The sequence below is a fragment of the Pogoniulus pusillus genome, chromosome 24, assembly GCF_015220805.1.
Source record: "Pogoniulus pusillus isolate bPogPus1 chromosome 24, bPogPus1.pri, whole genome shotgun sequence".
Taxonomy (NCBI): Eukaryota; Metazoa; Chordata; class Aves; order Piciformes; family Lybiidae; genus Pogoniulus; species Pogoniulus pusillus.
In genome coordinates, this window is record NC_087287.1 from 19793984 (window position 1) to 19807493 (window position 13510).

The 13510-nt window shown below is 52.5% G+C and overlaps 1 protein-coding gene and 1 long non-coding RNA gene across 6 annotated transcripts in view; one reads left to right on the top strand and one right to left on the bottom strand.

Moving 5' to 3' along the window:
• Nucleotides 1–6799: 6799 nt before the first annotated feature.
• LOC135186277 (uncharacterized) lies at nucleotides 6800–10990 on the bottom strand. Its single transcript, XR_010306805.1, has 3 exons — nucleotides 10919–10990; nucleotides 7607–7825; nucleotides 6800–7063 (listed from the first exon to the last, which is right to left on the bottom strand). It is a non-coding gene; the product is annotated as an uncharacterized LOC135186277 (long non-coding RNA).
• The window catches only part of UNC80 (unc-80 homolog, NALCN channel complex subunit), a 208791-nt gene continuing 205428 nt past the window's right edge, over nucleotides 10148–13510 (top strand). For all 5 annotated transcript variants that reach the window (XM_064163905.1, XM_064163908.1, XM_064163906.1 and 2 more), the window contains exons 1-2: nucleotides 10148–10439; nucleotides 12012–12060. In XM_064163905.1, the coding sequence (XP_064019975.1) occupies nucleotides 10348–10439; nucleotides 12012–12060 (141 nt within the window). In that variant the 5' untranslated portion in view covers nucleotides 10148–10347. The remainder of the gene's footprint in view (nucleotides 10440–12011; nucleotides 12061–13510) is intronic.

A 13510-nucleotide genomic window follows, 5' to 3' on the forward strand; every position in this document is an offset into this window, starting at 1 on the left:
CAGGGAGAAATAAACTCACCACAACACAGATCCTTTTTTGAAAGTCAGGGAAAGATGAAATTGTATTTCTTATAGTATAACAATGTAAAGAGAAATAATAGCTAGAGAAGGAAGGAAAAAAACCAATACAATAACCTTAAGGGAGATGGGGGAGGGGTCGAGCGGTGGCGAAGCAGCAGAAGCAGCAGTAGCCAAAACAGCAGCCGGGGAAGACAGGCGAAGCTGCAGCAGCAGAAGCCAGTGGGAGAAGGGGGAGAACAAACTGTGCTTCTGGACATTAAGTTCTTGATGCTCCAATGAAATTATGTTAATTTATCTATTGTTGCCATTTATGTGACCTATCCCTGGAGTGTTCATCTCTCCCCTATGTCTGAGCTGGAAAATCAGCTCAAACGGCCACAATCCACCCCTTTAATATAATTACCATTGCAGCATCAAGTCATTCTATGTAACTAGGGATAACATCAGTATCATAGATGGTCATTTTCCAGGCTTCAAGCATCTTTCTTCTGGTCATTCATCTTCTCGTTTCCGTCTGTCTCAGGCGTTGGCTAGCTCAATGGTTTTCTAGAACAGTCAGATGTTTTCTTTGATGAGTGGAATATAGCAGGACTCTTGGCACTCACAGGGTTCATGCTCATGGAGAGTGGGTTCTTCATGGGTTTTGGGCACCACAATCATCTGCAAAAGAACTCATAACAACATATCTACATATCATAACAACATATCTCTCTGCCAACAACTTCCTCCTGACATCCAGCCTAGACCTACCCTGGCACAGCTTCAGACTCTTCTCTTGCTGGCTGCCTGGCAGCAGAGCCCAACCCCACCTGGCTACAGCCTCCCTGCAGGCAGCTGCAGGCAGCAATGAGCTCTGCCCTGAGCCTTCTCTTCTGCAGGCTGCACGCCTCCAGCTCCCTCACAGGGCTCTGCTCCAGGCCCCTCCCCAGCCTTGCTGCCCTTCTATGGACAGCTTCCAGCATCTCAATGTCTCTCTTCAATTCAGGAGCCCAGAACAGGACACAGTTCTGACCAGCGTCAGTGCAGAGGTTGCAGTGAAGGCATCAGCAGTGGCCACAGCCACCACTCTGTTACAAGTTGGGTCGCCTGCTGGGACGTGTCACGGTTTTGGGCAGCCTCCCTGCTGCTCTGCTTCCCCGGCCACTGCCTATGACGGGCCTGATGCTGCGTGGGGCGGCGGGGCCGAGGGCAGCCGTGCCATGCCATCCTCAGCCTGTGCCATGCCATCCTCAGCCCCTACCGTCCCGATCCCAGCCCGTGCCGTCCCGATCCCAGCCCATGCCCTGCCATCCTCAAGCCCGTACCATCCCGATCCCAGCCCATGCCATGCTATCCTGAGCCCGTGCCAAGCCATCCTCAGCCCATGCTGTCCCTCCTCAGGGAAAGAGCGCTCTCTGCTTGCTGGGGCCATCAGCACTTCTCAGCGCCAGGCGGTTGGCACCAGCGGCCAGCGCCGCCCTTCCTGCCTGCCTGCCGGCACTCGCAGTCCAGCGCTTAGCACCCCCGGGGCAGGCTCAGTGCCACAGGCTGCGTGCTCGGGGACAGTGAGGCGCTGCGGAGGACAGTAATGGGAGCTGCAAGTGGCGAGCTTCTGGGGCCTTGCTGAAAGCTGACAGGGAAGCAGCCTGGAGCTTGTGGGCCCAGCGTGGGGCTGCGGTGTGCGGAAGCAGGGAGGTCTCCCCTCTCGCCTCTCCGCCCGGCACTGCCCGCTCTGGGCCTTCTCGGGCAACGCCGTTTGTGGTGCTTCCTCCTGCTCCGGAGGGGTTTCAAGGCTCTGCGGTGCAGAGGCAGGTACAGAGACACATAGGAAATAGGAGCCACTGCGTGAGCTCTGCACACTCTGCAGTCGCACAGCAGCAGAGAGACTTGCTCTAAACGTGGCTGGGAGCCTGAGCTGTAAGAGGGATACAACTGAGTAGGCTGCCTTTAGCTTCCCAGTCCCTGAGCGAGCAGGAATCTTCACAGAGTGCTGCAATATTCATAAATAAATGCAGCCAAACTACCTGGAGGAATAATTAAGTGCTGCTAATTATCCATTAGAAGCACCCTCCTAAGGGTGCTTAGGCACGAGGCAGAACTAATGTATCATCTGCTAAAAGTAAAAGGATTGAGAAAGGCGAACAAAAGGGCGAATGCTGCTTTGAGCACTGACAGTGGGTGAGGACAGCTGCTAAGAACCAGTTTCCTCCCTTTGAAGGTGTTAAGGAGGGGGTTAGGTTTGAACCTGAGTTTGGGGTGAAAACTTCCCCAAACTTACTCACTACTAAGCCACACAAGTCCTGTGGTGCGGTTGGTAGAGCTGTTTTTGCAGAGTGTCTATGTGCAATCAAATTATGCCATTTGGGAGAGGTGCTGGGAAATGTTTCTAACTAGAGAATCTTACAGCACAAACTGCTGCTGCTAAGATTGATCAAAGTCTTTTAGCAACTTGAATAAAGAAAGTTCAGATACTCACTGGTCAGAAGTCTCAATAGCTGCGTTCCAAGAGCACACGCAGGAATGTGTATATATATATGCACATATATGGTGAGAGCTGTGTGGCTGCGGCTTCACCTGCGTGGCTGCAGATTTACCTGTGTGGCTGCAGCTTCACCTGTGTGGCTGCATCTTTATACCTGCGTGGCTGCGGCTTCACCTGCGTGGCTGCAGCTTTACCTGCATGGCTGCAGCTTCACCTGTGCTGCTGCGGCTTTACCTGTGCTGCTGCAGCTTTACCTGTGTGGCTGCAGCTTCACCTGTGTGGCTGTGTCTTTACCTGTGTGGCTGCAGCTGCACCTGCGTGGCTGTGTCTTTACCTGCGTGGCTGCGGCTTCACCTGCGTGGCTGCGGCTTCACCTGCGTGGCTGCGGCGTTACCTGTGCTGCTGCGGCTTTACCTGTGCGGCTGTGGCTTCACCTACACGGCTGCGGCTTCACCTACGTGGCTGCGGCTTTACTTGTGTGGCTGTGGCTTTACCTGTGTGGCTGCGGCTTCACCTGTGCTGCTGCGGGTTCACCTGTGCGGCTGTGGCTTTACCTGTGCTGCTGCGGCTTCACCTGTGCGGCTGCGGCTTTACCTGTGCGGCTGCGGCTTTACCTGTGCGGCTGCGGCTTTACCTGTGCTGCTGCGGCTTTACCTGTGCTGCTGCGGCTTCACCTGTGCGGCTGCGGCTTCACCTGTGTGGCTGCGGCTTTACCTGTGCTGCTGCGGCTTCACCTGTGTGGCTGCGGCTTTACCTGTGCTGCTGCGGCTTCACCTGTGCTGCTGCGGCTTCACCTGTGTGGCTGCGGCTTCACCTGTGCTGCTGCGGCTTTACCTGCGCAGCTGTGGCTTTACCTGCGCGGCTGTGGCTTTACCTGCGTAAGAGGCCACGGACAGGGAGGAAGGGGGGGTTTGAATGGAGCTGCACTCCTCCTTGCACAGCCATCCCAAAAGCATACACTTGGCTTAAGATAACAGCAATAAATAATTAGACACTAGAAAGGTTGGTGGAGGAGGGAGGCAGGTGGAAGAGACAGCCTTTGGCATGAGCAAACCGAGGGCTGGTTGGGAGTTCGTGGAAAGGACACTTGAGGCAGACCCCTTACTTCATCACTGAAGACCACCAGAGGGACCACCGGATAAAAAGAGACACGCGTGGAAGAGACACCTCCCGTTCTTAGAGCTGATAAGCAAAACCCAACCTCTTCTTAGCATTAGCAATGACTCTGTAACGGAATAGGCTGTAAAAAGAGACAACTGCAAACAAAAGGTGTGCGCTAGGGCAGAGCGGAGCCTCCCCGCGCACCCAGGCCTGTGCAGAGCTTGATTCCTGCAGCTCTATTAGAGCCTTACTGTGCATGAGCGCAAGTTTATGCCTGCTCTTTGTGACAGCTCCATCGTCTGCTGGTCGTTACCGGTGTTCAGGCCTGGTTACGATGCAGAGTGTGGTAGCACACAGCAGCACCTAAAGCGAGAGCAGCGGCAAACAAACAAAGGCAGCAGCAGCAGGCGGCGAGCAAGCAGGGAGAGGGGAGCAGCTTGTTTGCCTGCATTCTCCTCTTTGTCAGATGCAGGCCGAGGTTAATGGTCCTTGGGCCACAATATCACCAATCGGCTTTGGCAGTCAGCCAAAACATACTGAATTAGGCAGGGGCCGCAGGCCTGGCTCCCCCAGATACGGAAAGAGCACAGGCCCTGTGCCCCATAGGCCATGAGCTAGGCCCAGTAGGCCATAAGCGACACACAACCTGGGCCCCGGGCAGGCCACACTTCATGGTGCCAGGTCCTTTGTGTCTGTTTGTGTCCGTTTCTGTGCTTGCCTCTGGTATGGCAGACAGGTAAACATGTCCAGGCAAGGCAGGACGTGTATAAGCCCGTTTTGGGCCCATGGGCCCGCCACGGCAGAAGGGAAGGAAAAGCAGACACTGCTATGGTGGTTGTGTCTTCTCAGCAGCATGTGGTAGGAGAACAAAGTCAGCCCAGAGCTGGAATGTTTGCTGCACGTCCTCTGCCTGTCACGGCTCCTGGTGTACTCCTTGCGTTGTGTGGGTGAGTCGAAGTACTGGGCCAGGTCAGATGGCAGGCAGGGCTGTCACTTAGAGCGGTATTGCCGTGCAGAGGTTCCAGTGGCTGAAGTTGAAAGATGGTGTGGCTCTGATGGAGTGGCTCCCAGACTGAGACTCTGTGAACACCCTTGTTCTGCAACACGAGGGCCAGGAGGATGCTCAGAGGCTGCAGCAGCTCTGCTGCGAGCTCAGACTGAAAGAGTTGGGGCTGTGCAGGCTGGAGCGGAGGAGGCTCCCAGGTGACCTTCTTGTGGCCTGCCAGCATCTGAAGGGGGATACAAAAAAGCTGGGGAGGGACTTTTGAGGCTGTCAGGACTGTGGGAAATGGAGCAAAGGTGGAGGTGGGGAGAGTGAGGCTGGAGGTGAGGAGGAAGTTGTTGAGCAGGAGAGTGGTGAGAGGCTGGAATGGGTTGCCCAGGGAGGGGGTTGAGGCCCCATGGCTGGAGGTGTTTGAGGCCAGGCTGGCTGAGGCTGTGTGCAGCCTGCTCTAGGGTAGGGTGTCCCTGGGCATGGCAGGGGGGCTGGAACTGGCTGCTCCTTGTGCTCCCTTCCAACCCTGCCTGATTCTGTGATTCTGTGAACAGAGAAGCATGTGATGGAGGCAGTTCTCAGCTCAGCTGAGTGGTGGAAAGACAGACGTGTTTGGTAACAAGAGATCCCCACTTTCTTCTCCAGGAAGAAGGCAAAAAAGGTGTTTTGGGGGTGGTAGGAAAGAGGTTTTGTTGTCTTTCTTCCCAAAATGAAGCAAAAGTTTTGCAGCTACTACCAAAGCAGCAGCTTGAGGCTTCTCGATCCAAAGGGAGGTGTGATGCCCTGACAGTGAAACCTGCAGGGTTTTATTTCCTAGTCCCACCTGTCCTGGGTTAACACAGCCTGCTCTCACAAGCCCTCTCTTCTCCCCACATAGATGGGAGTGAATGTAACACACAAAAGAAACCCCATTTGGGTTGAGCTGAGGAGTTGTAATGACATCATACACTGTACAATTAACTTAGCTAATGCAAAAGCAGCGGCAGAAGGCAGCAATAAAATGGCTGTAGCACTCAGCAGCCAGCTCTGCAGAAAAGACCCAACACCCCAAAACAGGAAACCAAAAGCAGCATCCAGAGCAGGAAACCTCTCATGTCACAATCTGAACTTCGAGCCCCATGATACTTTGCTCCAGCCAGCGTTTTGATTTTGAAGCTGGCATGACTACAGCTTGAGTGCTGTGTCCAGTTGTGGGCTCCTGAATTGCAGAGAGCTGTTGAGGTGCTGGAAGGTGTTGAGAGAAGGAAGGTGTTGAGAGAAGGGCAGCAAGGCTGGGGAGGGGCCTGGAGCAGAGCCCTGTGAGGAGAGGCTGAGGGAGCTGGGGGTGTGCAGCCTGCAGCAGAGGAGGCTCAGGGCAGAGCTCATTGCTGCCTGCAGCTGCCTGCAGGGAGGCTGTAGCCAGGTGGGGTTGGGCTCTGCTGCCAGGCAGCCAGGGACAGAACAAGGGGACAGAGTCTGAAGCTGTGCCAGGGCAGGTCTAGGCTGGCTGTGAGGAGGAAGTTGTTGTCAGAGAGAGTGATTGGCATTGGAATGGGCTGCCCAGGGAGGTGGTGGAGTGGCTGTGGCTGGAGGTGTTGCAGCCAAGCCTGGCTGGGGCACTTAGTGCCATGGTGTGGTTGGTTGGGCAGGGCTGGGTGCTAGGTTGGGCTGGATGAGCTTGGAGCTCTCTTCCAACCTGGTTGATCCTATGATTCTATGACAGCAGCTTCAGCTCAATCCATGACATCTCCCTGTGTTACCTCCTGGGTTTTGGTCCATCTCCTCCTGCCTATTATGTATTTATTTGCAATTAAATGGCTCCGTGGATGTGATTTGTTGCTGGAACCTTGTACAAAGGCAGTGACTCTCTTTCTGCAGTGACTGTGCAGGATCTGTGTTTCTGCTCTGTTTTGGAATAGGATTCTTGGATGCACAAGTGCTGTGCCACTCCTACTGATTCCAGCTAAATGTGGTCCTACAATTAAATATCTGAATGTCCTTATGGCATCTGCAGCTAGGCTACAGTCTGTTCTCGCCCAAGTTCACATGGCAACAGCGTTAGGGGTTCATTGCATAGTTTTAGTAGGTTCATTGGTCCTAGTTTCCGAGAACAGGTTGTGCTCTGTTTAGGGAAGGGCTAGCAAGAGGAGCTGTGGATGAGACTTCTGAAGAACCTTTGCTGAAATGTTTTCATGCTGAGTTGAAAAGCCCTTAAAGAAGAAAAAAAAAACCAACAACCCAGAGCCTTCATAGGTTTCTTTAATTTTTACAAGACACCCAGGAAAGAGAGAATTGAGTCTTTGTTTTAAACTCCTGCTTTGAGTAGTTGGTGATGGCGCAAAAGGGATGTATGTAGTCACCACACTGAACCAGCAGCCTTTGATTTGCTCTCTGCAGGGCTGTGAATGTCAGCCTATACGTGACTGCCAATGAAGTAGCCCTCTGTGCCCACTCTCTGCTGATGCTCCTGCAGTGTCCTAGTGTGTTACTTATGATCCCGAGTCTTTCTAGGAAAAGAAATGGATGTAAGGGCTTAAAGCAAAAAATCAGCAGGGTAACCCAGCCCAGCAGGTTAAGCTCTCTATTTTCCCAACACAGAAGTGAGGGAAAACCAACACACAAAAAACCATGATTCAGACAAAAAATAAAATGATCTAAGAATAGTTTCCTGAGCAAAATCAGCCAATTACAGTACAAAATGCATGATTCCCTCAGCCTGTTTGCAGGCAGAGCACAGTGCAAAGCATCAGCAAGCAACCCAAAAGCCCAAGCAAAAAAACTACTCTCCCATCCCTCTGCCGTCACAGCTCACACCCAAAAACCCAGAACCCAAAAGCAGCAACCAGCAGAGGAAGCCTTCCATGTTGCTCTCTGAGCTTCAAGCTCCGTAACACTTTGCTTGAGCCATACTTGCATTTTTTAAGCTGGCTGCAGCATGGTGCAGGTAACAGCAGCATGGTTCAACTCAACCCCTGACATTCTCCACCCCTTATTCTATATCGTCTGCATCATGCCCAGTAGCAATCAGTGTCACACAGTATATACCATACCTCAGTCCAGTCTCACCCCAGGTGAGAGGACTTCACACTCCAGATGGTCTGGAGTTCCACTGTTTCAGTGCAGACTGGATCAGTCCATGACCAGTCCAAATTCTGGGGCTGTGCTTCCATCCCCAGGGCAGTGACTCCTTCCAACTCTCCAAGTGAAAGCAAACTGTGGCTTGCATTCCAAAGCTCAGCTCCCAACACATCCAGGAGTGGAGACCTCCCCTGTCACAGCAGAAACACGGATGGGTTTTACCCCATCAACTTGCCAAGCCTTTGGTTCCATACAGTCCAATAAGCCCAGTTGTACCTCTCCTCCATCTGGTTGGAGGCAGGGCAGACAACAGGAAAGGAGGGGGAGAGCTATAAAAATAGAGTTTACTGAGCAAAATCAGACAGAAAACTACTCCCTCATCCCTGCTTGTCCCACTGACTGCACCAAGTGCCTCTGGTGTCCCTGACCACCAGGAGATTTCAACTGTAGTCTCTGAGCAAACTGTGGTGCTCTTTTCTTGCTTGTGCGCCCTGTGGTGTAGCAGAGCATGGGAATAATAAGCTTAGGCTTAGAGCAGCAAACTGGAAGCTATTGCAAGTGAACTGCTTCTTGAATGTGGCAATAAGGAGACACTCATCACAAATCAAACCAAACCAGATCTGAGCTGTCCTTGGCAATCACTGAGGGAATCAGTGTTAAACGCAAACCAGTTCAAAACTGTAACTGACTTGACCATTAAACCACCCCTAGCCTACGACCCTCATCCCTGGCTGAGGGTTATCGGTCCTCTTGTTGCGAAGTTAGGAGCTGTAGTTATTCATGTTATGAAGGGCTGTGAAAGGGACAATGGCTTTGTACTTTTTGAGGCCTTAACAGGTCAGTAGCCTTTTTTTTTTCCCCTTTAATTGCAAATAGCATTAAAACTTTCTTTAGTCCTCATACTTGTCTTGGAAGAAGAGTGATTCTTCTGCTTGATAAGTATCAAAACTCAAAGGATCCCAGGGTGTTAGGGGTTGGAAGGGACCTCTGCAGATCTTCCAATACAACCCCTGCCAGAACAGGAGCAGAGAATCCAGCACAGGTTGCACAGGAACACATCCAGACAGGGCTGGAAAGGCTCCAAGAGACAGAGACTCCATAACCTCTCTGGGCAGCCTGTGCCAGGGCTCTGGCACCCTCACAGTAAAGAAGCTTTTCCTTGTACAAAAGAGGGACTATAGCAAAATGTAGGCCAGTACCATCCTGAGTAAGTGCACAGCAAGACCACTGCAAGGGAGTTTTGGGTTGGACACCAGAAAAACCTTTATTCCAAGTGGGAGCAAATGCAGATTACCACTGGGTTTTCAGCAAACGGATTCTCAAAGCACCCGTAAGGGAGGAGGCAGATGGTGTGACTCAGGTCAGCTCCTGTTCCAGGAAGGAATGCCATTGGTAACTATCACTAAGCAGGAAGATTGCAGGACAGGAAGAAATATGGTCTTGGTTTGTTGGAGCTTCTGTCTTTAAACTTGCAGTCTTATATAAACAAGGGGATATCACTTCTTTTCAATAAACAGACTAAACTAACTGGTGGGAGTGAACCTGTAGTAGTGTACTACCTTCTGGTGTCCTTAGATCTGTCAGGGTATAAGGACTGCTAATCTAATGGTGACTGGCAGATCTTTCCAGGAGCCCCGACTCAGATAAATCCTTGCTTTACTCAAATCAATCCAGTGTCCAGCTGGAAACACACGGGAATCTGCTTTGGCACTCACCATTCTTTCCACCTCTGTTATAAGAAAAGCTTATGGAATAACTACCCCGAGCCTCCCCTGTTCCTAGCACCAACGTTCACTTCAGACTTGCTTCCCTTCTCTCCCCACTCCGGTGATACACGAGCATCTTCCCCTTCAGCAGCCTTGCTCCGTGCCGTATCAGGCGCTTCGAGGGCTCCTGCGCTGTAGATTGAAGCAGCGAAGCTGGCTTTGCCACCTGCCGATGCACGCCCCTCCAGCGGCAGCTGGAAAAGCCCTCTTTCGGTTCTGCTCTGCGGTGTGGGGGAGCAGGGCCAGGCTCCACCCGGCGGCAGGAGCGGCCCGTTTGAACGCGTCCCTGCCGCAGCGGGCGGGCAGGCGCCGCGGCGCTCCCGAGCCGGCCGCCCGCCGCCTGCGCTGCCGCCTCCGCTGCCGCCTGCGCTGCCGCCTCCGCTGCCGCCTGCGCTGCCGCCTGCGCTGCCGCTGCCGCCTGCGCTGCCGCTGCCGCCTGCGCTGCCGCTGCCCCTCGCCGCGCCGGAGCTTCCAAACTTTGCCGCGCCGGAGGGAGGTGGCAGCGGGCCTGTTGCTGCGGGAGCGGCCGGGACCGCTGCCCCGGGCGCCTCGCCGCGGCTGGAAGTTGAGCGGTCGGCCCGCGGGCGGCAGGCCGGGGCGGGCGGCAGGCCGGGGCGGGCCGGGCCGGGCGGAGCCGCCCCCGCCTCCCCTGTCACCGCCTGCCGGCGCGGCTGCCGGGCTGGGAGCTGTCCTCAGAGGGAGGTGCTGAAGGCAGGGAGGAAGCGGAGGGACGCGGACATCTTCGCTCCCCTAATTTCCTCCCTGCCTTCTGCAGCCATTTTGCACCGGCAGAGCTGAAGGGAGGTGTGAGAGGGTTGGCAGGGGGTGAGCTGCAGAGAATGAAGGCAAGGGAGTACAGAGTTACGGAGAGCAAAGAGGCGGCCATGGGAGACCCTGGCTGGTATGTCTGCTAAGGCTGGCTCACGGCAGCAGCTGTCATCAGCATCATGGTGAAAAGGAAAAGCTCGGAGGGCCAGGAGCAGGAGAGCGGCCGCGGCATCCCTCTGCCCATCCAGACCTTCCTCTGGAGGCAAACCAGGTGAGAGCAGCGAGCCCTGGGTACGTGGGAGAGAGCTGCAACAGGGCAGTGGAAGTGGGGAGGGGGTGGTCCCGCTCCTGCCCGCTGGCGCGGAGGAAGCGGTGGCTGCAGCTGCACCAGCACCGAGGCGTGAAACGAGCTGGTTGCCTGCGATCGATACGGAGCGATCTCTGTGCATCGGGAGCGGGGGAAGGTCTGGAGGCAGGTGAACCTAGTTGCAGCCCCGACAGCTTCTTGATTTGACTTTAAACATCCGCTTGTCTTTGTGTTTATGTACCTTGCCCCTCCTCCCTGTCCTGTGTGTCCCCTTCCTCCACCCCCACTTTTAAGAGGGCTCCCGCAGCTTCGGTACCAGAAGCAGCATCCCTCAGTGCTGCATCGGACATGCAGTTTTGCTTGTGTCTGTATACGCAGCCCTCCTGGAAGCGTAATCTATGCCTTGAGATGTCAGCATGCAAACAGATACGTCAAAGTCTCACCTTATTTCATTGGATTGGAGAGCAATGATGTGTGAGGAGCAGGCTGAATGTGTGGCTGAGGCTTTATGTTCCTCCTGTCCTAACAGAAAGCATTGCGGGGGCTGTGGGAGGAGGTTGGAAGATTTGAAGGTTGTAGCTCTAATTTAAGGCCTGAGTCACCAAATCCCTTTATTCCACAGGTTCAGTGTCCTGGGGAAAAAAAAAAAAAAAGCTGTGCTATGTGACCTGATTCATTCTTTTTTAAAGTGTATTTTGTTTTGAATCTTTAGCTCTGATCCCGTTCTGGAGGGGAATGACGGCAGCGGGTGGGTGTTCTCTGCCTCCAGGGTACAGGCCTGCTTTTCATCATAAGCCTTCCACGTCAGCAGTCGTGGAGGAAAATTCTTCATACAAAACTGATAAATGGAGCTCTGCCTTCAAATCAAATGGAAGGGACCTCCAGAGATCATCCAGCCCAACCCCCTCCCCCCTCCCAAAAGCAGCATCACCCAGGGTAGTCTGCAGAGGAGCACATCCAGCCAGGTTTTGAGTCTCCAGAGCAGGAGACTCCACAACCTCTCTGGGCAGCCTGCTCCAGGGCTCCAGCACCCTCACTGGAAAGAAGTTTATCCTCATGTTCCAGTTTGTATGCATTGCTCCTTGGCTTATTGCTATGTGCCACCAAAAAGTGCTTGGCGCCCTCCACTTGACACCCACCCCTCAGATGTTTATAGACATAGAGACACAAGGTGAAGGTCAGTAGTGTTTCGCATGGTTTAGACAGAATACTTTGCAAGTCTTTCACAGAGGTAAAATGGCTGAAAACTGCCTGGTGGAAGATCTCATCCATCATGAACAAGAGTTTTCTTGAGGGTGGATGATGCCACCTCTCGGCATATCAGCTTGGGTTCTTTTCCCTGCTAGCAAATGCAACAGCATTCTGCCAGATGTCATCAACAGGTACCTGAACATTGTTTTGGCCTTATGTCTGCCTTTACATCAAGTTACTTAGCCTTCTGCCAACCTTCTGATGTAAGAAAACCAAAAAACAACTAAGCAAAAATCCACTGTGGAAGTACTGAGCCTCTAACACTTTTTTTCTCCCCCCCTTCAGTGCATTTTTAAGACCTAAACTGGGGAAACAGTATGAAGCTTCCTGTGTGGTATGTATAAATTTCTCTTTCTCAACTCTTGTTAGTAACTAAGTTGTCATGCAACTCGATCTGGCCATGGTGGCTGGGCAGGAGGCTTCTCAGTTTATGCCAAAGATGGATGTAGCTCATTCTACTTAATTCTGTACTTTCATGACATGCTTCATGTGTTTGGAAACCTCTTCCCATGTAGAGAATTTGTATATCATGTACACCTCTAAACACAACACAAATATATTGATTTGGATGTTAGTAATTGAACTAATTAGTAATTAAGTAAGGGCAAGATAGGTTGAACTGGATGACCTTGGAGGTCTCTTCCAACCTGGTTGATTTTATGATTCTATGATATGGGAAGACTGAGCCATGGCAGTCTGGACGTAAACTTGTAGTCCATCCTGTTTGCTTTCAGCTGAGGTTGGGGCTATTTCACTTGGTGATGACTGGAGTTTTTTTTTCAGTCTTAAAATACTGAAGGTCTAAGCTTTGCTAACAGGCTTTGAACCAAAGTTCTACCATTGTGCAAGCCAAAAACAATTCCTCTACTGGAGAGTCTTAGCAGCAAAATGAAAGGCAGGTTTTGGCAGACACTAAGAACTCTTCTAATTGTATTCCAACCTCATTCTACTGGCTAAAGTGAGGAGAAAGGGAAGACATGCAGCAGGTTCATGTAAAGTGGGTATCCAGGGAACTTCACAACTGTTGCTGATCTTTGGATGACTTGGAGTACATTAAGCAGTTGCAGCCAAACTTGACAGACTGGAAAAACTTGGCCTGGACATGTTTGTTAATAGTTTAAAGTACTTAGGTCTCTCTGCAGCAATTTTCTGCCTTCTTTCTCCAAAGATATCAAGCTGGAGAAACCCCAGCTGCTGCTGACTGATTTTCTTCTAAGAAATGCATAAATCTTTCAGTGTTATTGCTAGACACCAAATGCTGGTGGAAAGATGCTGGCTGCGTGTGTCAGCGAGTGAACTGCTTTGCAGCTCTTGCACGTGGAACAAAGGTCCCTGCTGGTTTGTGTCACTGACAGTGCTTGCTTGCTCACAGGCTGCAAAATGGAGGTGGTTGCTGTGTGTCCCTTACTGGGAGTCTCAGCATTGTGCAAGAGCCATGCCCTGAGGCACCTATGGTCTCAGGCCTTACTGTCACCCAGTGTCCAGCCAGGTGGTGGTTGGTCTCTTCTCCCAGGCAACCAGCAATAGAACAAGGGGACACAGTCTCAAGTTGTGCCAGGGCAGGTCTAGGCTGGCTGTGAGGAGGAAGTTGTTGTCAGAGAGAGTGATTGGCATTGGAATGGGCTGCCCAGGGAGGTGGTGGAGTCAACATCCCTGGAGGTGTTCAAGAAAAGACTTGATGAGGCACTTAGTGCCATGGTCTGTTTGACTGGCTAGGGCTGGGTGCTAGGTTGGATTGGACGATCTTGGAGGTCTCTTCCAACCTGGTTGATTCTATGATTCTT